The following is a 27,441-nucleotide window of genomic DNA, read 5'->3' on the forward strand; positions in this document are numbered from 1 at the left end:
CCCAGTGCAGGGAAATTTGGTAGATTTGGGCCCCCGCCCCATACAGGCTTGCCCCCCTGGAAAAAATCCCAGCTACGCCGCTGAGGGGGTGTATAGATTTCAAGTGGAAAAGCCCATTTCAAAACAGTTAATATTAATTAACTTCCCCTCCTGAAGATTAATTAATGCCCTGAGCTGAGAGCTAATTGAGGAACACTTGGTACACATGCATGGGCATCATCCAGGGGAATGCATCCCCCACCTTTTGGCAAAATGACCACTTTCTTGTTCTTTTCTGCCACTTTTTGACAATTTAGGCTGAATGCCCCCCCCACACATTTCAAGCCGAATTTGCACTTATGTACACATGTAGCTTCATAGGCAGTAACACCCACACATACAACACAGCTGGAGAGCTAACCAATCACGCTCCTGGATAACTTTATTGAGCATGAACGGGATGGGTAGGCCTACTGTATGTTCCATGAAGATGGCCATATATATTTTTAAAGAAAAAGAATGTTTGCTTGTCTTCCACAACTTTTTCAGAATTAGGTCAGTCAGTTGCGATTAAAAAAAAAAATTACAGGTCATAGCCAAAACATGACTGTATGCTTAATAAATAGCCCAAATATTTGTGAATTGGGATATTTCTCTACTGTATACCACTTCATTCATGTTTTTAAAACAGTTTAGAAATGTGTAGAAATTGTAAAAAAAATTCAGGATGTCAAAAATGTTGAATGAAAAAAAAACCTTTTTCTGGAATTTCAAAATTAGGGTCGGTATTCATTTGTACAGTAAAACAAACAAAAAATTCCAGATTTTCCAGATTAGGGTCAGTGGAGCACAAGCAAACAATCTTTTTTTTTTTTTTTTGCCTCATTTTCAGCAGTGGAGCAACTTTCAAATAGATCAATCTGACAAATTAAATTTAGAATCTAACACAAGCCAAGTTTATTAATATATACCACATTTACAGATATGAGTATCATATAACATTTATCAAAATAATTGCCTATATGGCAAACTATCTTTACATACATACACACAAACATACAATGAAGAGAGGTGGTTTCCATTCCTTTGTAGACTGTAACCATGGTAACAAAGTCTTAATAAACAATACTGACTCTGCCTCTTACACAATTTTGTTTTATTTAACATTGAGATTCAGCATGATAAGTGAGTGAAAGAGGGCGGTATACAGGGTTTGTTCTGCATCTGTTGTTCACTGTACTGTCGTCTGTCATGCAGGGTATCCCACAAAAGGATACCACCAACACAGTTGGCTGAAGGGTAGTGTCAACCTTGTCTGCTCCCTGTTCTAATAATTCACGACAGTTCATGCTAAATCCCATGAGAACTACCTGCCGATTGGCCAAAAAGAAGTTTTCATTATCAATTGGACCAATCGGCAACATAGTTAGGATAATTTCACCACACAAAAAATTGGGGTGAATTATTTCCAAAGCTCCATTCTGATTGGTAATTAAAGTGAAGATATCATGTAATTGACCAATCAGGGGCAATGTTAGATCAGCAGGTAGTGCTCAGGGGGTTAACATGAATTTAACAGAGACAAACCGATATTCGGCACTATGTCAAACTCATAACGATATTATGATCTGCATGAATGGGATAGAAATTAATGTGTATTGTACATTTTAGGCTGTGATCAAATTTACCATGATATGTGTTTCCATATATAAAGTCAAGATACAAAACGAGGGCCCCTTTGTTTTCAGTGGGGTGGGGTTGGGTGGGTAATAAAATGGAAACCATCTCTCTTCAGAACCCTGTCACCTCAAAATACTACCAACTAAAGTATTGTGGGGAATGATGGCAAGTAAATGACATCAATAGGATACTACACAAAGAACAGTACAGTAAAAGCCATACAGTCAAGTGCTCTGGTATAAAACAATGTGAGAGGCTCATTCAAGGTTAGACAGGTGGTGTTAATTATTTACAAGAATTCCTAGAAAAGGGAAACCTCACAACACGGATAATTTGTTTTGTGACCTTTACAAGAATTCCCAAAAAAGGGAAAACTTCAAGCAAGGATAGTTTGTTTTGTGACCCGATTTATTACAAGAATTCCTCAGAAAGGGAGATCCTCCGATAAGAATCACTTGATTAAAGTAACAGCACCACCTGCCCGCCTAATGAGCATCTTGGTAATATACCCAAGCAATTGAAACTGTACTAACATATATCCTTATATTAATATTGCACTTAACCAAGGAAGGAAGGAAGGAAATGTTTAATCTAAGCCAGAATTGATAGAAAGAATCCTAATCTGCCCATTTTTACCAATTTTATTTATATTACAAGAGAATACAGTTTGTTTTAACCTCGAATAACACTATCTATGATGTTGTACCTTTCACCTGAAAATATAAAAATATATTTCTGTCATTTGCTCTCTCGTTGAATATTATTACGTGAGAATACATTGTCTGAATGGAGAAATTGAAAATCTGAATTGAAAGTGATCAAATAATGTGTAAAATCAAAAATTACTTTCTTGTATTAAAATTAATACTTTCTTATTAATAACAAAAATAGCACTTTTATTCCACTTTGCATAATTGGTAAGCGATGATTTCTTTGTGTTCAGGTTGTCAAAAGATTTAGAATGCAAGCCAAGTATACTTGAACCAATTGTGAGGTCAAACAGATGTTGGACCTTAAAACTTTGCTCTGAGCACCAATAATAATATATAGAAAACACACTTTAAGTTGAGTTGCTGAGCGCAAAATTCTGGCGGTGTGAGCATACGGTCACGTCTAGTACTACAATTTGAAGTTATAATAATATGTAATTGGGTTTGGACTTTCGCAAGAATATTTCAGATGTGAAGACCACAATGATGAAATTCATGCACAACATGAAACAGAAGTATTGGAATCTTATGCTGCATCCTATACCTTCGTTTTATTGTACCTAAACACCTGCGGTGGAGAATATAAGATTAAGCCATCAAATATTTTTACAGCCCCAAATAAAACATGTTCGTAGTTTTTTAAATTTTACCATCCTCGTACACACAACTTTAGATATTGTTGTCTGCATCACATACTGTCGTATATCAAAAGGCTGCCTTGCGTGATTTTTTTTATTATTGGCATCTAATTGTGATAAGATACACTGTAAAATAAACTTGATATATTGATTTCGAAGTAATACCACAATAGTACAATCTCATGTCCATTCATTATTATGAAAGAAGCATGCTGAAATATAAAATAACAATTATAAAATAAAATATAATGATAAATCACACAAGGCAGCCTTTTGAGAAACGGCAGTAAGTGATGTTGATGACAATATGTACTCTTATTCAATTATAATAAGCATGAATACTCTTCAAATACAAATATACAATATAATACAATACTGCAATCTGGCCTAAACACATAGTAACTATTCTAGGGATTAATTTACTCTCCAATTTAATTATACAGTTTGAATTAATTACGATATTTATTTGAAAAATTAATAGATTTTATCCCGCAGAGTCCACAATCATGTAATAATTTCACATGAAAAGACCACCAGACCAGTTAATATTTAAATTTCCTAAATTGAATTTGATATTAAATATATTTTGCATTATGTCATGGAAAAATAAAATTGTGTGGCACCATGTAAATATTTTCATATGGATTCAGTTACAAAATTCCGTTGGTAATAAATAATTCAAACTAATCATATATCTGCAATAAACCGGAGTGATAACAGTTTAACATTTTTTCTCTGGTGGTTGCATATTATGTTGTGGATATGCTCCCTCGAATATTTTATAATGTACATGTAACTTTTAAAATATGTAACAATGCAACTTCACACCTATGAAATGATGTATAAAATTTGCATATCCGATTCCAACGCCTGTATTTGTGGGGGGGAAAAATATAAATTTCCGGGTCTGACTGTCAAACAAAATATTTGTTAAAAAAATTTTCGGCATTGCCCACGATTATTAAAGAATTAAAAAATAACAACGCAGTAGGGAAATTGTGAAGGCAAAAAATTTGTTCTTACTTTCAAAAGGCTGTTAATTCCATTCCTCTGGCCTACTATAAACTTTGGTTTATGCTTCATGACCAAACAATGTCTGGTCTTAAGTTATGGGTCCAACTTCATATAATATACAACTACATGTTGACTATTTTTTAAATAACTGGAAGTATTTTTGACAGGTATTACAATGACATGCACTTTATAAGTTAAAAACAAGTACTGTACTTCTATTATAATACATACAAGTTAACCTGACCACCCAGTGATGAAATATCATATATAATGTGCATTGGATTGGAATGTTGTTAGTTAAGGTTGAATCCTTGTCCACTTCATTTGTAACATTATTAGGAATGTTTACTTCATTTTGAACTTTGTATGTGTGTGTGTGGTGGTTGGTGTATGTGTGCTTGGTGGTGGGGGTGTGTAGGGGTGTGTGTGTGTCTCTCAGTTCTTGTTGTCAGCCATTATTGTATGTGTGTGGTGTGGGGTGGGGTGTATGTATGGGGGTTGTGGAGGCGAGTGTTAATATTTGTATTATTGTGTGTGTAGTGTTGGTATGGTAAACACCTTCAAACAAGGACTCACCCTTGAAAAATAGTTTGATAACCAAGGCAGGGTTCCCGCACCTTGAAGTTGAAGCCTTTGAAATTCAAGGACTTTTCAAGGACTTTCAAGGTCCAAAAGCATGATTTTCAAGGAATTACCACAACACAAAAATCATGATGCGGCTCTCCATGTGGCACATGTTAACGAAAGTGACAGCTCCCTCCACTCCCCAAATTTGGTCAAAATTATCCTTTAGGTAAAATTCTAATTTTCAAGGACTTTCAAGGACCTTGTGCAAATTTCAAGGACTTTCAAGGCCTTGAAAAGGTGTTTTCAAATTCAAGGAGTTTCAAGGACTGCAGGAACCCTGCAAGAGCACCAGTAACCAAGGACAGCAGCGTATTGAAAACATTGTGAACAAGCGTATGCGACCATGAGACAAAATTCCACACTTTCAATGGCGAAATGTAAGTGTGTAGAGGTCCACGGTTAGCTGTTAAGTACATAGAAGCCTCATAGGGTCCATGTTTGTCGGTGAAAACGTAGGGTGTGTGGGGGTGTGTTTGTGTGTGAATCAAGCAGCTAAAAATATATATATTTTCACATTTTTTCCAACAAAAGCTGTAACAGCCAAGCTAATAAAAATAGTGATATACAGTACTGAACTACTACTTGTACAGATTCTAGCATTAATTTTACACATATCCCGCACCACTCCACATCGAGTTCTTTGATTCACTTTGTCAACAGATATCACAGACTTATGGTAGGAAGAAAATTATAAGGTATCTTGTTCACGATTCGCACTAGATGAATTTAAACTTACGCAAAGTGACACAAGTCAATCTTGAAGACGTTAGATATGTCTTCAGAAGTTGGGGAGAGGTATGATGTGGAGAAGCTTCCAAAATTGTATAAAATTAATGTCCATTCTGTTTTGCAGTAAGTAAACATCTTTTGGCTGGAAAGAAATGAAACTTTTTTTTGAATAACATTTAAAGCTGCAGAAGTACATAGTGCTTACCACCTAACACCGACACAAATTTATGTCAAAAGGAGTTGTTGTTCTATGGAAGTTGGTACGGGATCTCGTTTCGTACACGCTGTGCTGCTAAGAATCGCTCCAGCAGTTCCATTCGTCGATCATCTGTTTCGTAGACTGATTCGAGTGCAAAGCTGCAATCGTTGGCTTCGTGGTTCAAGCCATCGGGATTGGGGTTACAGGCATAGCAGATTTGGGTTACTGGTTCGTATCCGGGTGCATACGCAGTTACCCAGTAGGCACCTGGGACTAACAGACGCCAGTAGTCTCCTTGTTGGGCTACAACAAAATGACATAAATAACATATTAATTATTGAAGCCTTTTTCAAATACAGATGCATGTCAAACACACATGCAGAAACATATGAAGTAATAAACAAAAACAAAAGGTCCCACATGTTTGAATGTCATAACTTGGAACAATTTACAAATGCAAACACATTTATGTGGTGAGAAATTGCATAGCCGGACAGGTTCCACTCACCAAAAGTGAGTGGTGGTAAGCGAGTTTGACTAAGCATATTTCATTGATCTGTAAAAATCAGCCTATCAGTGGACTCTACCTTTATTCAATTTGCAGTGCATCTTGCATCGTTGACACCTATTCACATTAAGGCTGGCATTTTCGGGCGGGCTAGCGGGTACCCGCCCGAGATTACATTACCCGGGCAGGAAATACCCTGCCCGGGTACCCAAAATTCAAAAAAATAGTAGTGTCCCTGGACCTAGACCTAAATGCTAGGATCATTCATGGTTGACCTAAAAAAATTTTTTAAAAATTCAAGATGTTTTGTATTGTTAATATGAAAATTGATAATTAATGATTTCAAAATGCATTGAATTTGAATGCATTTTGAAATCATTAATAGAGTTGTTTTTTTTGTTTTTTTTTGCAATTTTGTACCCGTTACCCGCCCGAAAAATGCGCTGGTACCCGGGATAAAATTACCCGAAAATGCCAGGCCTAATTCACATGTATCCTTTTTACACGGTAAATGGTACTGAAACTTTTTTTGAAGCACACCAAATTTTATTTTTACAAATGAAGAGTTCAGATATAAAACAGAATAAACGCCAATTGGGATATTTAATATTCTGCATAGAAACTAATACTCTCATATCCATGATGTGGATGTGAACGGATTCTGATGCTCAATACACTGCGGCGCTTTGACAGCGATTTCCTTCACACAATACCATATGTGTATTGCATAACAAAGGAGATGGATTAACCTCTGAACTGCATCTATTGTTACAATATGCCTATTACCTTGTGGGAAGGAATTTAGGTACAAATCAACATCTGGTAGAGAAACCCTAAGGTCCGTATGCACCAAAGAGTTAGACTGGGGATAAAGTTAGACTTGGTCTATGTGGAATTTAGTTCCATTCGGAATGGTCCTTTACTATTATTCCCTTCCAATAGTAGCTAGCAAATTTTAAAGATTTTAATGCAAAGTTCATAAATAATACTTATTAAAGCAAATGTAAGGGAAAATGTCCTTTAGACCAGGTCTAACTTTAGACCTGGTCTAAATCTTTTGTGCATACAGACCTAAAGGTGCGTATTAACCCAAACACTATCAAATACCAAATTACCACAGGCTCAGGTGCCTTCCCTTCAGGGGGTGGGGCGGAAAGGAAACACACAGGGCAAATACGACCAAAAACTCTGGCAGTGTTAGGGTTTAAAATACATAGTATCACTGCATACCTGTTGTCACATCATGGTTCCTGTAATTAATATCATCCTCTTCCATCCAGTCTTCCAGCTTATCACAAATACCGTATCCCTCTTTGTTCCATTTGCCAAAATCGCCTTTGCCGCATTCCTGTTTGCCACAAAGTTCAACCCGCTTGTCGTCTGTAATTTTACCAACTGAGATTGTGGCGTTATAGATGCCTTCGTTACCGTACGAATCAACTACAATCCCTTTGATGCCGGCGTGAGCCTGAAAGAATCAAACAGAATGCACTTCATTACAATGGGGCTATTCCATTTAAATTCCACAATCCCCCTGTGACAGATTTTGGCCATATTTTCCACAGAGGGCGTATGAATTTCAAATGGAATTAACACATTAGGCAGCTCCATTTAAATTTCATACACCCGCATGATTCAACTTCCACAGAGGGAAGGTGAGTTTCAAATGGAGCTGCCTTACATGTTCATTCCTTTTGAAATTCACACTCTGTGTGTGGAAGACATTTCCAAAATCCAGAATTCTATTCTCATTAACCCTAACCCTAGATCCCTAGCATGTAGCCACACAGGTGACGTTGGCCCGGCCAACGATTCCCTGGGTGTATATGACTTGGGCTGATTGCGTCATCAAGTCCCGTGGAATGCATGCAGGCAGAGTGGTTTTAATAGTGAGCTTTAGTGAGACCTAGTTGGGTTAGGGTTAAGATGACATAAAATTCACATATCAAAGTTGGTAGTAACTCGACTTATGGCCAGAAACGTGGCTCCCGTATTGTATGTTAAAGCTATTTTGAGGTATGAACCCTAAATAGAGTGGTCGTTATTCATGTAACATTAGCAAAGTTGATTATACTTATTGCAAGTACATTTACGTGTACATGTATATCAAACCTAAATCAAAGCACTGACCACATAATGTTGGTTGTAGAGGCACTGGATTACAATGCATGATGGGAAGGGTGATTATCACACTGTGAAACGTACCATTTTCATGTAGGCAATGAGCGCAGGTTTGTTGTCTTCCCAGAACTCTTCTAACCTTGCTGCGGGAGGAAACTTGTCACATCCAAGCTCCAACGTCAGTTCAAAAGTGTTGAAACGCAAATAGTTAAAGTCTTGCATGCCTGAATTTATGAAATTATTAAATGTGAAAGAAAATCATAACATTAATAGTGACGGTGACAATGGAGGCATTATTATACAATGTATACTCCCTGTCAATTTCAAATTGGTCTACAGAAGTTGATGACCGATTTGAATGAAACTAGGCGATTGTAAAGCTATTAACAAACTCTAGCACTTATTTTACCTGGAGAATATAAACTGAGCTCAAAAAGAAATGTATAATTTTTCACAACTTGTGAATCACAAGGGCATATCTTAAAATCCTACTCAAAACACATGTCAAGTACCCAAGCAGTTGTCCAACTGACACAACAGCAAAAAGCACTGATACGGAACAGCTTCCTAGACCACTTACTGTGTGTAATTTTGGTTCATTTTGATGGACAGGATTTAAAGATATGACCTTGTGAAAAAATATATGTTAGTTTTTGAGCTCAGTTTATTATAGAATAACTTTTTTTTATGAGGCAGTGTGGTGTAGATGCTAGTATCTCACAACACGAAAGATAGCCAATAAACAAATCTGCCGACCATCAAATCCTGTAATCCCTTAGGCACCACGTGTCGAATTATCAGCCTCTAAGAACTATTTTGATTGGTTACAAAGAGGGCTTTATCATGTATCGAGCCAATCAGAGATGTGGTAAGAATAGCAGAGCTGAAAAGGATTAAGCTTAAACCTGCTGAGAGATCTAAAAGCTGTCAAAATTCCTCTATATTTTCCAAAATCTTTGGGGCAGAACAGTTTATAAAATAAAGAGCCCACTTTTAAAAAACATAAGAAAAATTACACCAATCTATATTTTTTAGGCCTTATCGCTCTCTGGAATTTGTGGGAATTAACCCCCTGGACACTACTGGTCATCTAACAGCATTTCTGATTGGTTGATAACGTGAAATGCTCATTTCAATTGCCAATTATGGCTAGGCTTTAAAACTTGCATTTGCAGATGATCTTATTAATACCCTCCTTGATTGGTTCAAAATTGGACACAATATTCATTTTGGCCAATCGGCAGGCAGTTCTCATGGTGTTAAACATGTTGGTTACATCATCTCACCTCCAGGGACAGGATACCAGTTAGCTCCATTGGTGATGCCATCTTTAAAAGTATCCGAGGTTATACAATTGGGATCTTTGACTTGGTCGTGCATCTTCAAATGATTCGCGGAGTATGTCAGCGCCAGAAGTCTGAAGATATCGTCGTCTGGAGTCGCCGAATACATCTGTTTATCGCCGATGCTTGTGTCGAAGGGATAGTTGGCAACAAGGTCTCCACCATGCAGATTAGCCGACAGGACAAATGGTTCGGATTTGAACCATTCGATCACTGCTTCAGTCTCAGGTTCCTAAAAACAGAAGGAGTTTGCAAAAAATTTATACATTCTGATAATTGGATCTCATATTTTTACTTTTTCTTCCTTTCTTGAAAATTTTTTCCATCCTTTTTAGCCATCCTTCATTTATTCACATCTTTTCTGCCTATTTTTAATGTTTTCTAAATCTTGCATATATTTCCCTTTTTGCTGAATTACTTTGCTGAATTACCAACACCAAAGTCAACAACTGTCACCAAGGTTCGAAATAAGCAGAAGCTAAGGATATGGAGGATTAAAAAAACACAAAAAAAAGGCCAAAATTTGAACATTTTGGATAATCATGACAAAGACACATGAACCAATGGAAATTTTCAAAAAGAAGGTGCTCTTGCTACAGAAGATCTAATTTTGATTCCCTGCTAAATATTTAGTTTTCCTATAAAAATAAGGATATTAATTTCTTTCCTTGTTACAATCTTTTTCCATGTGAGTCAAATAGAAAAGTTCACCTCAGCCATGACAAAATGAAGTAAATTGTTTTATGATGTAAGTCAAAGATACACCCATCTACAATGTAAATTGACAAAGATACTTTACATCTGGTTTCACGATCAAACCATAGTTATGGCTATTCCAGTTGAAATCCATAGCCCCCCATGAAAAGAGACAGCCTTAATCTCCCACACAAGGGGTGTAGATTTCAAATAGGTAACCCCATTTGAAATTCACACTCCCTGTGTGGAAGATTGAGGTAACATCTTCCATAGTGGTGTATGGATTTCAACTGGAATAGCCCTTAGTCGACCTGCTTACCAAATCATCCTCCACATTTTGTACTTTGAGGTGATGATTGCGTCCATTCTTCTTTTCTCTTTGCCTAAAGAAGTTTTTGTCAATGTCCGGGAAGTCATGGGTTCAGGTCTTCCCCATCAGCGTTGGCTCAATCCATTGGTCCAATCAACCTTTTGGGTTTCTGAGAACTGTATAAAAAAAAAAGTTAATAAGGGTTAACATTGATGATGATGATCTACTATAATGCTGGGAAAATGTTTCGCTTTGATGATGATTTATATGAATGCAGGGAAAATGTTTCACTTTTCAGTAATGGCAGACCATGTCCTCCAAGTAAATTCTGGTGTTGCCATGACAATCAATCAATCGCTTGATTGATTGATGATCAACGCCAACTAGCGAGGAGATCAAGCAATAAATAAATCAATTAAATGATTATCCCAAAAAAGGTTTAATTTATCCAAAAATTAAATCACCCTTATCAATAATATTGTTATGATTTTTGCAGGGTCCAGAATAGAGATTCGTCTGTTTGTTAAAATCATGTTACGAATGAATTTGCTTAAATTAGAGAACACAGATCAGACGGTAGAGTTAGAGGGCAGCATATATACTGTGATTTAGTGTGATAAGTGAACTTCAGAAGGCCATCTGATTCCTGTCCACTAATTCAAGAGAATTCATGCATAACATTAGAGAGTACTCTATCCTTTGGAGAGGACATTAAACTGTCGGTCCTGTTTTATAGACTATTATTCTATTACAATGTAGTACCGGGGTAAGCAAAGTAGATTTAAACTGTCATTCAACACAAATATATTGAGATATTTACCTCAATATTTCAATGCGTACAACACACATCCTCATCAGAAGGGATCCAATGATGAACTTGAATGTCCTGCTCCCGACCTTTGATGTACTTTCTATTGATCAGATTAGGGCATTATATAATGAAGGGAGCTCAAGTCCTTGATTTGGGATAATGTCAAGGTTTTGAATCAGCGAAGACAGAGAATACCCCCGTCTGGTGCGGGAGGCCATTCAGATCAGGAAACACACTCCAGCGCTCAACCGTGATCAAGGACTTATATAATGCCCTAATCCGATCAATAGAAAAGACATCAAAGGTTGAGAGCAGGACATTCTTGATTAAACTCCATCATTGGAGCCCTCCTGAACTGATGAGGATGTGTGTTGTACATATCGAAATATTGAGGTAAATACATGCATCTCAATATATTTGTGATGAATGGCAGTTTTTTAAATCTACTTTGCTTGTTTCTCTACTAACAGAAGTTTATGAGCAGTATGCCTTGCACATGTAAGGGATTAGAACCAGCAACGCCTCACATATCAGCATACACAGTCAGTTTCAAAAGGGTGAAACCCTGACTGTCACATCTATCTGGCAATGCTTTGGCACTGATTAATAAAGATGTCATAAATAAAGATAAATCAGCTCATCAATATAAAATAAATGTCCACTTACCTGGGCATAGGCCTTTGCATAGCCGTCGGGGTTCATTGTAGGCATAATATGGATGCGGGTGTGGTCAACCAGCCAAACGATATCCGGATCACCAGCCTTGTATGCCTTGCACATGTAAGGAATCAGAACCAGCAGAACTTCACGACCTACGACCTCATTACCATGCATGTTGCCGATATATTTGAACTCAGGCTCTCCTGTACAAGAAAAACAGAAGAAAAAATATCCAAGAATTTTAGTAATCTCACATCATTATTGTGAAGCCCTAGTATATTTTTAGCAAAAACAAGATGTGGTATTATGGTTGTTTGGCAAAGCAAGAATATTGTGAGTTTAGGAACAAAAAAATTTTAAAGGTTCATCTCAAAGCTTGCGTGAGCATTTGTAACATCACATGATATGATTTGGAAAAAAAAATGTGGAATTTATTTTTATTTCAAAACTAGATGGATCGCGGTTCTCGGATGTCGCGGTTTTCGACGCCAAGCGTCGACTGTGATGCCTCCACTAAAGGGAGTGATGTGGCACGTATTCACAAGTTGATACAAAGCTGGGTGACCCCCGATGACCCCAAAATGACCTTCCAAATATTTGGCTCTAAATGTTGACTGTACCCACCATTCCAGTTTCATGTACGTATGACAGTTTTTACCAATTTGACTTCAGATGACCCCTGGTTGACCCCAAAATGACCTCCCAAAAATTTGCCTCTAAATGTGACTGTACTCACCAAGTTTCATGCCCATATGATAGTTCAAACTAATTTGACCTCAGATGACCCCTGGTGACCCCAAAATGACCTTCCAAAAATTTGGCTCTAAATGTTGACAGTACCCACCAAGTTTCATGCTCATCCAACAGTTTTTACTAATTTGACCTCAGATGACCCCTGGATGACCTCGGATGACCCCGAAATGACCTTCCAAAAATTTGGCTCTATATATTGACTGTACCACCAAATTTCATGCCCATACGACAGTTTTTACTAATTTGACCTCAGATGACCCCTGGGTGACCCCGGATGACCCCAAAATGACCTTCCAAAAATTCGGCTCTAAATGTTGACTGTACCTACCAAGTTTCATGGCCATATGACAGTTTTTGCTAATTTGACCTCAAATGACCCCTGCATGACCTCAGGTGACCTTGACCCACTAACCAATACAAACTTGTTCTGCCTGGGGTCAAGATGCACCCACCCACCAAGTTTGAGGAACATCGACCCCTAGTCTCAGAGAAAAGAGGTAAATAAGGAAAATGAGCCCCTGACCTCAAATGACCTTTTACCTCAGTATATGACCTTGAACCTCACCCAAAAAAAAAAAAAGTAGCCAGAGTTTTGACCATGACCCACCTATCCTGAAAATCTGAAGTCAATCCGCCCATCCATGCCCGAGATATGGCATCCGGACGGAAGCACGGATGGACGGAAGGACGGACATTGCAAAAACAGTATGCCTCGCGGTGGAGGCATAAAGGCATAAAAATATTTCATTATTTAGTTTTTTCGGGAAAAATTCAGCAAAAATCAGATTTTTTTTTCTCAAAATACCATAAAAATACCATTATTTTATACCAAGGCGGGAATTAAAAAAATATCGCATTTGTTTTCAAACCACTCATGAGCTTTTAGTTGAACCTTTTATTTTTTTTTGCTTTTTTAAATAGGAGAAAAAGTATCTTTTGGGGACCATCACCTACTCTAAGATCATGTCTTTCTGACTTTGGTGAAAAAACTCATTATGCAAGTGTATCAGCGGGCATGCAGTGATTTTTTGCACAGGCTTTTGGCCCAATTCTCTGTTTTAAGACCCATTCAGTAATCCCAGGGCAAGTGTACAAAATGAATAGTCCCAAACAAAAATGTTTGGTAGACTCATAACCGGTGCGATCTTACCTTTCCGATGTTGATTAAGATACTTCTTGCATCGATCCCGAGATGCGGAAAAACCAATAGTCATTTTGTCCCACATAAATGAATAAATAACCAAAACCCCCCGATCCCCCGGTGGACTCACCCAACAGGTGACGCCCCACCATATGATCATCCCTTATCCGACTTGGGATCCCCTACCGGACCAAACTTGTAGGGGGTGGCGGGGTCGGGATAATCAACATCGGAAAGGTAAGATCGCACCGGTTATGAGTCTACCAAACATTTTTGTCTGGGACTAGACTCAGTACATCGGTCTATCTTACCGGTCCCGATGTTGATTAAGATCCGTCTTCCATCAACACCTGAAAGATCGATCTAGCAAGTAACCGACGGATGGAGGTACAAGATTGGTCAGCATCTGATCAGGGATCGGGAGCGGGTAACGATGGTTTTCGCGAGGTCAGAAAATATTTCCCCCCAACGGTCGGGAAACAAAAAAGACCACGCGATCACAGACATAAACCTCCTTACTTAATAAGTTTGGTGGTTAAGAATAGCGACACTGGTTCTTACCATGCTGAGTATTCTGTATAGTCTGAAACCTGGTACCCAGACACCACCGTATTATGATCGCCGAACAATGTCCCGGTAAACCTCCGCCCGTCTCTGATTACTAACGTAAACGGAAGTATCGTAGAGAAGGGCGAAGGTGGCTTCCGGGACACCGCCTGCTAGATCTCCTCAAGGGACAACCGAACGGTATACCCAAGATGATGAGATAGCTCGTGTCGAGTGGGTCGTGGGACGCGAAACCTTCGCGATCACCCGGACCCCACCAACACCTGGACCAGCCATTGCGACAGCGGCTGGACCGAAAGGCTCTGTAAGGGTGATGAATGCGGTCGTGAGTCCCTCGCAAGGCTTGTGTTCGGAAGAAATAGTGCTGCAGCGCCTTATCGGACACCCCAGCCTATCTTTGGCTTCAGCCGAACCTTGCCCAACCCTGGGGATTGGAGAGGGACGAATGTCGGTATGCACCGCGCCCGTTCGTAGTCACGAGAACAGAGCGCCGAAACAGTGTCGCTCCAGTGTTTGTGAACACGGAAGCTAACCTCGAGACCGTGTGCAACTCAGCACCGCCGTCCGAAGCCAACGCCAAACCGGAAAGCCATCTTGAGAGTTACGTATTTAAGCGCCGCTTTTGGACGGAAGGTCAAAAGGTGACCCTTAAAGTAATCTAAGACTGTGTTGGGATCCCTTAGGAGGATCACTTTCCTTTTGGTAGACACTCGTTGAACATACCGTCGAGGCGTAGACTAATAAGGTAACCATCGGCTATGATAGTCGACCCGCCTCGAAACCTCGGTGAATGGAGAGGACAGCTGACTTATAGCTGGCCCCAGTGGCCCGCTGAAGTCTTGCTTGGAACTTTTCTGTCAGAAACTCCGGAACTAGCAGCACAGAGGCTCTAGCGGGAGAGCTATTTGTCTCATTGCACCAAGCGTAGTATGGAGCCAGACTCTGGCTATACGCACGGAGGGTAGACTTCCGTCTAGCCCCGGCGATGAGAAAAACAGCTTCTGATGAAAAGTATCCCTCCGCTGCGTGTTCCCTGGTAAGGGCCATGCAGCTAACTGCAGGTGCTCTAGTGATAGACTGGTACCTCCGCTCCGGGCATCCGGAGTAGATCTGGTACCTCGGGGAGTGCCAGCGGCCTTGCCGCCAGCCGAATGACAATGCAGTCTTCCCACCCGATCTTGGCCACCACCCTCATGAGTAGTGAGATCGGAGGGACTGCATAAGCTGTCATCCCTCCCCAGTCTATGGACAGAGCGCCCACGGTGAATGCTTGGGGTCCGCGACCCTTGAGCAGTACACCGGCAGTGGATGATTGCGATGAGATGCGAACAGATCTTGCGAGGGGTGGTACATCCCCTTGAAGATCGTCTGAGCGACCTGCGGAGCAAGGGACCATTCTGCTGGTCCCGACACCCTTCCTCGTGACAGATTGTGCGCGAGGATGCTGGTGACGCCCGCGATGTGTATCGCTCTCATCGTAATCTGCCTGAACTTGCACCACCCTATCAGGTGTCGTGCATGCAGGCTCAATCGTGGTGGCCCGGAGTCCCCTTGTCTGTTGGGGTAGGCTACCACGGCTGTGTTATCCGTCAGGACAACGGTATGTGATTCCACGATCACCTCCTCGTAAGCGATGGAGGTTGATGTGAAACTCTGTCTCTATGGCCCCCATAGGCCCGAGACGGAGTCTCCGTGGATGTGGACCCCCAGCCCCGTTTTGACGCTATGGTCGTCACTACGTGACATACCGGGGTGCAGGAAACCTGACACCCTGGGTCAAATTGGGCTGATGGGTCCACCACCAGAGTTCCTCTCGCGCGATCTCCGACAGCGGAACCGCGAGGATATTGGGTGACGACTGGGCCTGCAAGCAGGCTAGAAGGTGTAGTTGGGTAAGCCTAACGTAGAAACGGCAGTACAGCACGAGGTCTACCATACTGGCCATTAGGCCTACCACCTTCATCCATGCCACAGCGGGTTTTGCCCGAGACTCGGCCAAGAGTCAGGCGCACCGCACCAAGTTCGTCCGCAGCTCGGGTGAGAGCACCGCGAAACCCTCCGTGAGGGTGATCTGGGCCCCTACAAATAGTGGTGTCTGCGTCGGGACCACGCTGGACTTTTTGAGCTGATCAAAAATCCAGGGTCCCGCACCCCACGGACTATCAACCCCATGAGACCCGTAGTCTTCAGTGGAGTGCGTCCGTATATGAGCCAAACGTCCAGGTAGCAACTGATGTTGACACCCCTGTGCTTCAGGTACGCTGCCACCGCTCTGACCAAGAGTGTTAAACACCCTGGGAGAGATGGACAGGCGGATGGCGGTATCAAACTGGTAATTTTGATCCTGTACCTAGAAGCGCAGATGCCTCCGATCTTGAGAGGCGATTGGCATATGCAGATAGGCGTCCGAGAGATCTAGCGATGCTGTTCCCATGCCCCTGATGGGACAGGCTAGCACCGAGGCGAGAGTCCCCATTCTGAACCTCTTGGGCCTGAAGAACGTGTTCAACAGCCTGCGGTTCCGGATGGGGCCCCGTCGCCGGTCTTCCTTGGAGCCAATGGCTCCAGGATCACCCGTAGAGGGGGGGTAGACCGGGACGATCGCCCGCTTCGTGAGAAGCTGTGTGATCCCTGTCAGTAGTGCCCGACGCTGGGGGCCGTCTGACGGCACTACTGTGGACCTCCGACAGGTGCAAACGAATGTGGGGAGACTGGGTTGCCAGTCTGTAACCCCCACTCACCACTGACCATACCCAGGCGCTCAGAGAGATGGTTTCCCACCTCTGGGTGAAAGCCATAGCGGTCGTCCACTGGGAGATCCCCTGTGGAAAAACCGCTGAGCCCCCAGGAATGCTCTGCTTAGCTTCCCTTGGAAGAGCGCTTGCTCTTCTTCGGGCTTGCCAGCTGTTCCTGTGCTACCCTTGCGCCTCCCAGAAATGGGTGCTGCAGAGGTAGTGGGCTCGGTACTGTTGGTGGTGCACGGCCTGCTGAAGTCGGAGCTCCTACCCATGGTAAGGGCAGTTTCCGACCTCTTCAGAGTGCTCCGTTGGTAGCTTCTTTGCACGGTCCTCCACCGTGGCGCAGAAGCATCCAAAGAAAAAGGACCCTGCCTTTCCATCGCGTTGAGCGATTGGAGTGGCAGGCCCCTCCCCCCCGGCGCTGAGTGGACACCCTATGGGCTAGGCCCATGGAGCTCTCGTTGAGGCTAGCTGTTAGCACCGCTAATAGGCTCACCTCGCGGGAGAGCTCAGATGGTGTCTGCGCGTGATACGCCTGACGACATCTGGGTCCCTCTCGGATCCCCTCAGGTAGGTCCGTGGTCCTCCGCGTTACACGCAGAGGAAGCGTGCAAGCACGCGGCGCCATAGCTCTACTGAGCTCGACAGCCCCACGATATCTACCCGTGAGGTTTGCGGGAATGAGAGTGCAGGCGTCCCCTGTGAGGAAGCAGCAGCTGAGCATCCTACTGAAAGGATCCCTGGTCCTCCTCCATGGACTCCCCCTTAGGGGGGTGTCCGGAGGAAGATCAGTGCTGTTGCTCCCCTCGCTGAGGCAGCGGGGGAAGGAGAATGTAGTGATGTCACTACCGGACTCAGCTTCCGACTCCTTTCCCTCGCCCACAGTATCCGTATCATGCTCCGATGATGACGGTAACTGAGGACGGGCATCTGAAAGCGGGTAAGAAGGCATAACCACTGTGTGGCTCGTCGACTACCTGCCAGCAGAAGAGGGAGTACTCCCGCAAGACCCTGAGGTATCCGCCATGGCACCACTGGGTCCGCATGCTCTCGCAGTCGTCGTCCTAGCGCTAGCAGAACGGGGCCTACCCTGATCAAGATCTGGGTTAGCCCCATGCCGGCTGGCCTGGTCGACAGCTGATGTTGGTACTGCGTGGCCATCGCTGGGGCGACACTTGCCACGGTGCTAGGCCGTGGAAGAAACACCCTGCGGCGGGTACCACGGGCATACCCGCCGGCAGCTGACCCTGAAAGGATCCGCCACCAGGGTAACCCCATGGTACTGCAGTACCAGCACCGCCCCCCCCCCCCCCTTGTTGCCACAGAGACTGTGGCGACGAAGGCGGGTGCTGCGGTACCGGTGCGGTATCAGCGTGGGTACCCGTGAGGGTTCCCAACTGTGGACCGCTGTACCCTCGCCACACCGCGTTCCCTGTTTGGGGATCAAGCTGTGTGTTGGCGTGGTACCGCGCTGGTACTAGCGTAGGTGCCCGTGAGGGCTCCCGGCTGTGTACCACTGTACCCATGCCTCACTGCGCCCCCGCAAGGGGATCAAGCCGTGTGTATGGGTACCCGCTATACCGGCTGTCCCTTGGCTAGAGGGAGCTTGCCTAGTACCACGGGTAGCTGAGCGTGCATACCCTCGATCAATCACCTCGCCACCTGAATAGGCAGCGTCAATCAATGGAGCTATGCCCTGTTGATTTGACAGTGATCGATCAAGCGAGGGTCATTGACCCATTGACGGTAATGGATCACCCACGCTCCGCTGGCTCTCGAGGACATAAGTGGGTTGTTGATCAGCTAGGCTGTTCAAGCTACTTACTGTACCCTCTAGAGCTTCGCTTAAGGTCGCTGTGTGTGGCGGACCACTCACGGCAGCTATGGGCGGGTGCATAGCGGCTACCACTGAAGTCAAGCCGTAGCTCGTCTTTGTAGCTGCCACCGAATGCACCTGGGTCGCTGTCCCGTGAGAGACTGCGAGCCCAACCCCTGAATAATCGCCAGCCAGTCCCTGTGGACAGCCAGCAGCTATTCTAGGGCCCAGGGTATCACTCGGCGGTCCCGCCATGGAGCGCTGCCGTGTGACAACCCCAGTTGGTTCTGCTAAGACTACACCCACAGCGTTAGCCGCGGTATCGTCTCTGCTGAACCCATGCATGCTAGGGTTCAACCCAGGCAAGCCCGGGGTACCCTTGCATGCTGCCCGTCGCTGGCTACTACTGTGGCTGTTTGAGCCCGTAGACATGCCTGCAACAGACGGGTGTCCTCCTGCAAAAAACCCGTGAGGATTTTCGCTAGAGGGCTGGTATCCTCCTGCTACAAAACCCGCTAGGGTTTTCGCTGGTGGTTACCGCTCTGCTGCCTGCTACTTTGCTCCGACGTATAGTCAGTGCTTTCGCTGGCTGCTGAGCCTTTGGACGCGCTTAGCAGTCCCGAAGGAACCGCCTGCTTGTCCGGGGACCGGAGCCCCTTAAGCAGACCTGCCATGACCCATAGGGGCTGTCACAGCAGAATCTACCGTGATCGACTGGTATCCTCCTGCTGCAAAACCCGCTAGGGTTTTCGCTGGTGATTACCGCTCTGCTGCCTGCTACTTTGCTCCGGCGTATAGTCAGTGCTTTCGCTGGCTGCTGAGCCTTTGGACGCGCTTAGCAGTCCCGAAGGAACCGCCTGCTTGTCCGGGGACCGGAGCCCCTTAAGCAGACCTGCCATGACCCATAGGGGCTGTCACAGCAGAATCCACCGTGTCGACCTTACCAGTGCCCTTGGTAGATTTCTTCTTCGTCTTATGGCGATGACGGAGCCTATCCCAATCGTCAAGCTGGAACTCGGAGAGTCCTAAGCAAAAGAAAGACATCTAGAAGATCGTGAGCACTCCTGTGGGTGAAACAGAGCGGTGTGGGTCCCGCTCCGTCACCAGGGAAGGGCAAGCCCGACAGGGCCGAGGCGAAGCGAGGAGAAAAGGGAGGGGGCACTACCCCCCCCAACACGCGACTCAAGCCCAGTAAGCAAACCTGAGCACGGAGGCTGGTCGCTAACGTTAGTGGTAAAGTAAGGACTGGCTAACTTTATTACTAAAATGTCAGACGGGTCCCTACCAATCCCCACCGTATGAATATCTGATTAACTCGTCTTTATTGGACGGTAATGAAGACATAACGATAGAGTAATCACCCTAACATAGCAACAATAACCTACCGTACATGAAATACAATGTGTATGTACAAACATCTATTGTAACTTACAGGCTGCAATGGTTGTTTTACGTGGGAAACAAAATGAATGGCGTCAACGAGCGGCCATTTTGAATTGCTCGTGTGTCCCGTATACAAACGGAGGCACGATATGTAGCTAAGTTTTGGATCGTTTTTTGTCACTTTTTCGCCAGAAAATGCCGTCAAAACTATCCTCAGCCGAACAATACCGGTTTGGTTTTACCTAAGGTGTGAAACTACAACCGTATATCTCGCCTTGGTCGAGAAATTGATACACAGTGCTATGAACAATCGATAGGCACGTCTGTGTCAGTCGGAGACCAAGGAGGATAAGGGATGATCATATGGTGTGACGTCACCTTTTGGGTGAGTCCACCGGGGATCGGGGTTTTTGTTATTTATTCATTTATGTGGGACAAAATGACTATTGGTTTTTCCGCATCTCGGGATCGATGCAAGAAGTATCTTAATCAACATCGGAAGCGGTAAGATCGACCGGTGTACTGAGTCCATTGTTTTTGAATTGCTAAGGTAGGAGCATCGGATAATAGACCCATGCAGGAAAATAGCCACTATTTCAAATCAGAATTATGTATCCATTTCAAATATATAACCAATTGAAGATAAGTCTTTACTCCACTGATTTTTAATGTTTCATGAAAATTTAAACAATTCTTATGTTTTTCTTTATTTTTTGAAAATTCACTAATTTTTTCTACTAATAATTATTGCTAGCCTAGAGGGAATGTGATATGGTCTCCATAGTTTGTGGGGTGGTTAATAAGCCTAATATCTAAATTCTCTCGCCAGATTTTTTGGATAAAGTGTTTATTTTTGAGAAAAATCATTTTTTCTATTTTTAAATTAGGGAAATCTAGAAACACCCATAACTTAAAATAGAAACACTTTATTAAAAAAAAAAGCTGGCGAGAAAAGTTTCTAAATTTAATAACCTTTCATATGACACCTTGTTTGTTATAATTGGCCCTATGGTTAGCTCAGACAATAATTATGAAATTGGGTCATTCAGTGTTTCTAGATCAAATCAAGAAAATTTGAGCAAGTACTAACATTACCTTCAAATATCCGCTATATTACTGACCAATATATTGGAAAAAAGTCACTAATATTATTTGGTAACATTTTTGTAATAAAAAGATCCAAAAAGCAGTTCTATAAATGGGATAGAAAGGAGAAAAAATAATATTTAAACATAGTATCCATTTTCAAACTTTTACCAATTTTAGTGAACGAGGCTTAGTGTCAAAACCACTTTATGTGCAAAGTCAATGGGGCTTTCTAATGATAAAAAATGGCATAACTCAAAAACGCTTTGTTGGCAAAAATTAAAACTTGGCAGGCAAGTTTTTCTCAACCAACTACACATCCTGTATCATTTTAAACCAAATCTGTGCATGACACCGTAGCCGATGTTTCTACCTTAAGGATAAGTCTTTCAAATTGTCATTTGGTATTTGAAAAATTTGGCAAAAAACAAAGAAAACAGTTAGTTGATGAAGTTGAAGCCCCATTCAAATAAATGTAGCCAATTTATACTGTCAGTATATATAAATTACAGAATGTAAATGCGCCTATTTTGTCTTAAAAATACACAGTTGAACTACTAGTACTAGCAAGCTATGTTAGCATATCTATGACAATGACAAAGGTACCAAAATCTGAATTTTGATGATTTTTATGATTGTCCGGATGAGCAAATCACCGAGAGGGCCTTTGTAAAATGTGTTCCAATGATATTCATTTATAAGTGACTGTGTACATAATCTGACCCCAGTATTTGAGTCAGCTTCAGTCAGATATGAAGACTAAGTCACCAAGGAATAGGCTTGCATCTATGATTGTCAAAAGCTACTTGCCCATCATTTGTTGTCCTTGAAAAGCGATATTCAGATGGGCATGATAATGAATCTTCGAGGATTTGAACCTCCAAATGACCGTGGAAGACTGGAAGTGAAATTTTAAGTCACTCAGTGTTGCTAAATGAACTATCCCATCATGCAATGCAGTGCATCTGCTTCTTCCATAGCAAATGTATACACGAAATAAGTACATGTAAGAGCCCCTTAAAAATGAGACCCCAGATGAATTAAATAGAAATCACAACACATTAGGGGTCATATTTTTTCAAACATAAACTTGTCTTTAGAAGCACCCCTGATTTTAAAGTGAAATAATTGAAAGTTGAAGTGAGGGATATGGCACATGCAGTTCTATTATGGTACTGCAAAGCATGATGGGATACTCTTTTCAGCTGTTGTGGGCTTTGCCAGTTAAACCCCTAGGTGAGCTACATGTATCCCTAGATGTGTGAGTGACTAACATGTGCTTGGGATTTGTTGGGATGTATAACAACCTACAATTGACATCCGATCACTGCGCAATACAGTGAACCTCTGAATGATGATACCATCAAAAGTGTCCACACAGCACATACAATGTAAACTTCAAAGTTTCAACAAAACCCCCCGGTGGGGTCACTCAACTTGTAATACTGACCGCACGATCGTTACCAAAATCACGGAAAAAGGGGTAATTTTTAGGGCTTGTCCATGCGGACAAAATTGTCTGTGAAATTGGAAAATAGGGGTATTTTATCGCACAAATGTCCATGAAATTGAAGAAAAGGGGGTTCTTATTGTTTTCTCCCGATCACGTGGATAGCTGGCCAGATAAATAAGGAATAAATTTGGTTTCCTACTTCGTACTCACCCCAAATTTTGCAATAGCCAATTTATATGCGAGGGGTACGGTACTACATGTTCTTGAATTTTGTGATGAAAAAAACTATTCATAAAATCCTCGTCCTTAATGTTGAAATAGGGTCAAAATAGCAAATGTGTCCTTGCAATCTAAAAAATAGGGGTGTTTCAGAGTACCATTTTGTCCTTGTTTTAGAGTAAAAAATGGGGTAAAATTTCATGATTTGTCCTTGAAATCGACTGCAAAAGGGGGTAATTTGTACTTGTGGTAACGGTCCTATGTGTTCCCCCTGCCAGGGAGTGACCCCACCGGGCAAAACCCCTAAAGATCTTGGGAGTTAAACCTCCAAGTTTCCTTGGAGTGTCAAACCCTAAGTGCATTCACACTGTAGGCAAAACCCTGGACTGAACCGTCAAGAGTTCTGATCCTCTGAGTGTTTGCTTCTCATGTGAAACAAACAGCTACTGCGTGTGCAAACACATGTAATATCTGTGCACAGTCACACTTGAAGATGCTAATTAACAGACAACGAGCCTAATTATATGCCAGTACGTCACACAAACAAAACCCACGAGGCCATCAACTACACTGTACATATGGATGATGAAACTAACTATTTTGTCTGGAAGGATCGTAAGAACCTTGTATTAAAATACATTGACTGTCTGTCCTCTTCCCCACTCAACTCGTGTGTTTTTCTTGTATCACAGCCAGTGCATGTACATGTACACCCCTTTCTTCTCTCAGCCCCTCTCTCAGCCCCCCCCACATCAATCATGGACCATGGTCATCTAAGATAATATGGAATCATACTTAGAAAGTATAATAGTATTACAATTTGATAATTTGTAAGCAATAATTATACTTCTGTACCATAATTATTATATTTATTAGTCTTTGCCCATTCATGAAACATGGAAGAACAGAACAATTTTTTTGGCCATTATACTGGTCAATTTTGCCATATTATACACAGCTTGTCTTGTAGATATTCCCTATGCAAGATTTTAAGATATACATGCATGCTGCTGATAAATTGTCCCTCATTTTTGTAAATGTCAGACCTAATTGGAAATTGCTGTCTTCTGAAGATAGCAATAATTTTGGGTGGAAAATTGAAGATCACATTTCCAAAACTCACTACATACATATTGTACAGACTGTGTGTATTCACCAGTCCCTCTCAGCACAATCATCACTTTTTTAAATGCAAGTGAATTATTTGTTCTTTTAAACTCTGTAATTTTATTGATTTACCCACAAGAATGACAGGATGGTCGAAAATGGCGTCACACTGACGACCAAAATATGAGCAAAAAGCATAGACCTGCCTAATGTCGTTCTCTATATTTGCATACCAACTACATACATGTACATGTATACATATATTTATTGTACATAAAGTACAACCAGATGTAAATGATGATCAACATACATTTGTAAGGATTCATTTTGTCATTTCAATACCAATTACCAATTAATGTACAGTTACTTTTTTAAATGAGAATGAAATTAAGACAATATCATTATAAACATCTGTTTACTGCATTAAAATCTATCTGGCTTTATTTGTAAATTATTTGTTCAGACATGGTGTAGTTGGGACATTTTAGTTGGGGGGCAGATTTGTGGGTCATAATTTTGATAATAATTTTGTGTACTGGTAAAATATAACTAGAAAAAGTGTTTTCTAAAAATTAAGAATCCATTGAAATGAATGTCCTTCTGATATGAAATAATTTAGATTTGTTGAAATTTGCCATTTTATACAAATTTTATGGCAAATAATTTTTTTGACATTTCAAAGTAAACTTTATAAATTGAACGATATGTATAAAAAGTGTATACGTACATGTAGCTGGGAGGAAAAGCTGTCCATCATTTGAAAATTTTGCCTTTCGTATACCGTACATTTTCTGGTACTAATTTCAATGGATTTTAATTTTCAAATATACATTTTTTATTCATTTTTCCCCAAAACATATTTTAGGTCTTTTGGTCAATGGTCAAAATATGTGTTAGGTCTGTCAATTTCTTCAGAAGGGTGTGGGGTGGGGGGGGGGGTCATGGGAGAATTAGAATTAGAATTTTTATGTCCAAAAATAGAGGGGTTATAATTTGTTACACCAAAAATTGGGGGTTTATAAAATTATTAAGGGCTGAGCCAGTATAGCCCCCTTAACTTACAATCAAAATATGTGCATTCAAAATCAAAGGTTTTATGCGCTCTGCACGCTTTCTTTAAACTTTTCTGCACGCTAAAGCTGAATTTTATAATACAATGTACATTGTACATCGCCAAGTGATAGCGATTGGTTTCTAGCCAATGCGATAGCTTGCTTTTTGTTTTTGCTGCGACTTCCGCGTAATCAGGGGCATAATGTCTAACGTATGTCATGCAGAACGGCAGTAGGGGAGATTGGGGTTACTTGGAAGCGCGGGTAAGTTGAAACATTGTATTTTTTCTGACACAAAAACTTAATTTGGTAAAATACTGGCACCTAGTAATAGTAAGGGTCATCCACCAAATTAGCAACAGCACTGATGCCCCACCAGTGTTAGCTTGGGAAAGGAATACCTGTTTTTTGACTTACTGACTAATTTTTATACCCCTCAGAAAAGATCGTTATCTCCATGTTGTTTGAAGATTCAGGGGATTATTTTTGAGTATCATAAGCAGTGTTGAAATAAGTACTTATCCTCTTGTCCTCTTGTCCAAAAATCACTGGGGACAACCATATTGAGCTATGTACTTATCCCCTGGACAATCGGACACTGATCAATGATCATAAGCACTAGTAATAAGTCCCAGAATAATGTTAAATAAAAGTTTTATTGTATTTCTTATTTTGTGTAATGAGCTTTGAAATGTAAAAATAGGCATCGGGGTTAGTTGAAACTTTTGAGGTGGGGTTAGTTGACACGTGAAAATCGCATAGAAAAATATGGTTAAAAATGTGACTTTTTAAAAATTTGTAACATGTTTACCATTTCTTCAATATTGCTTTTTGGTTAAAAAGCAATACCACCAAAAAGTGCACACAGAAAGTACATTTTATAATATTTTTGGCTTCTCATATTTTGGTCCATGGTGACACTCGTCACCTTGTGTCCAAAGTATTGACCCGCACAGCCTCCCACATATTTATTTATTCATTTTTTCACACTGATTGTACATGTATGTTAAAGGGTGCCTTCAAGGGAAGTATAACCCTAACAACACAATAATAATTATTTTGAAATTTTTACAAGCCGTGTTTCAACTAACCCCACCCTATGTTTCAACTTACCCCAGGGGGGTGGAGTTAGTTGAAACACTTTTTTTCAAATTTTCAAATTGGATTATATTATATGAATAATCATAAGCAGGTCCAATATAATTTAAGGCTGTATTTGAAGCATGTACAGTATGTATATATATGTTTATACTGATATGGTTAGTGTTTCTTGAAAGTAATCGGTTTGCGTTAAAAAGACGATTTTGTGAAAAATGTTTCAACTAACCCCAATCTCCCCATAGGCCTACCCACAAGATGGCGGATCCCACGGAAAAGGCTGGTGGCCTCTATTGGAAACATGCGCCATTGCGCTGGTAATTGTGGTATAGCACTTTTCATTGCCTCATCTGTTTGGGCCAAAATTAAAGAGGATATATATCTAACACTAACAGTGACACTGACAGTTCAGAGAAACTAGCAATGATTTTTTTGTGAAAAGATTCTTGTTAATACAATATGGTTTTAGATTTAGTTTAAATTTTCAATGACTGTCTTTCAATTATTATGTTCTTACCCAACTCATGTTCCCCTGGATTATCCGATATTTCGATGACCCATAATTCTTCTCCCAGTTTACTGGTTCCTGGACTGTATATCCTTGTAAGTTCTGGGCATTCTTTGTGTGTGTCATCCAAGACTTTCTTCAAGGCTTCTGCATTGTGATGTTCCCATACATAATCTGGTCCAGGAAATTCAACTTCACTGCCCCACACTACGGCGACGACAGCGAGGAAGAGAGAAATATACCTCATCCCAAAGATGGGAAAGGGGCAACAGAAAGGAAAAACAGGGTTGCTGTTACTTGCTAGCTTTATGATATGTCAGTTTATCGTGTCAAAATAATACCATATGGAATGTCACATACACAGTACAAGTACACACGATCTACACAGCGAAATATGGCCGACGAAAATAACAACATCCACAAAACAGCGATTTACCGACTTCCTGCGCTGACGTACGTATGCGAAGTACGGAAAGACATTGGGGTCAATCAACC

General features: G+C 41.7%; 1 protein-coding gene across 1 annotated transcript; it reads right to left on the minus strand.

Annotated features, from left to right (window-relative positions):
* Positions 1 to 912: 912 nt before the first annotated feature.
* Positions 913 to 27,373, minus strand: LOC140171103 (carboxypeptidase D-like). Its single transcript, XM_072194271.1, has 6 exons — positions 26,956 to 27,373; positions 12,032 to 12,228; positions 9,492 to 9,780; positions 8,290 to 8,429; positions 7,315 to 7,552; positions 913 to 5,879 (listed from the first exon to the last, which is right to left on the minus strand). Exons 1-6 carry the CDS (start codon positions 27,191 to 27,193, stop codon positions 5,626 to 5,628), a joined length of 1,356 nt encoding a protein of 451 aa, XP_072050372.1. The 5' UTR covers positions 27,194 to 27,373; the 3' UTR covers positions 913 to 5,625.
* Positions 27,374 to 27,441: the final 68 nt, after the last annotated feature.

This window comes from Amphiura filiformis, chromosome 15 (assembly GCF_039555335.1).
Source record: "Amphiura filiformis chromosome 15, Afil_fr2py, whole genome shotgun sequence".
NCBI classification, from domain to species: domain Eukaryota; kingdom Metazoa; phylum Echinodermata; class Ophiuroidea; order Amphilepidida; family Amphiuridae; genus Amphiura; species Amphiura filiformis.

Excerpts from the sequence above, each read along its gene's own strand:
- LOC140171103 (XM_072194271.1), bottom strand. The coding sequence starts at position 27,193 with ATGAGGTATATTTCTCTCTTCCTCGCTGTCGTCGCCGTAGTGTGGGGC. Across the intron at positions 9,781-12,031 it reads ATGCAAAGGCCTATGCCCAG|GAACCTGAGACTGAAGCAGT; the intron begins GTAAGTGGACAT and ends TTCTGTTTTTAG. Across the intron at positions 7,553-8,289 it reads TCATTGCCTACATGAAAATG|GCTCACGCCGGCATCAAAGG; the intron begins GTACGTTTCACA and ends TGATTCTTTCAG.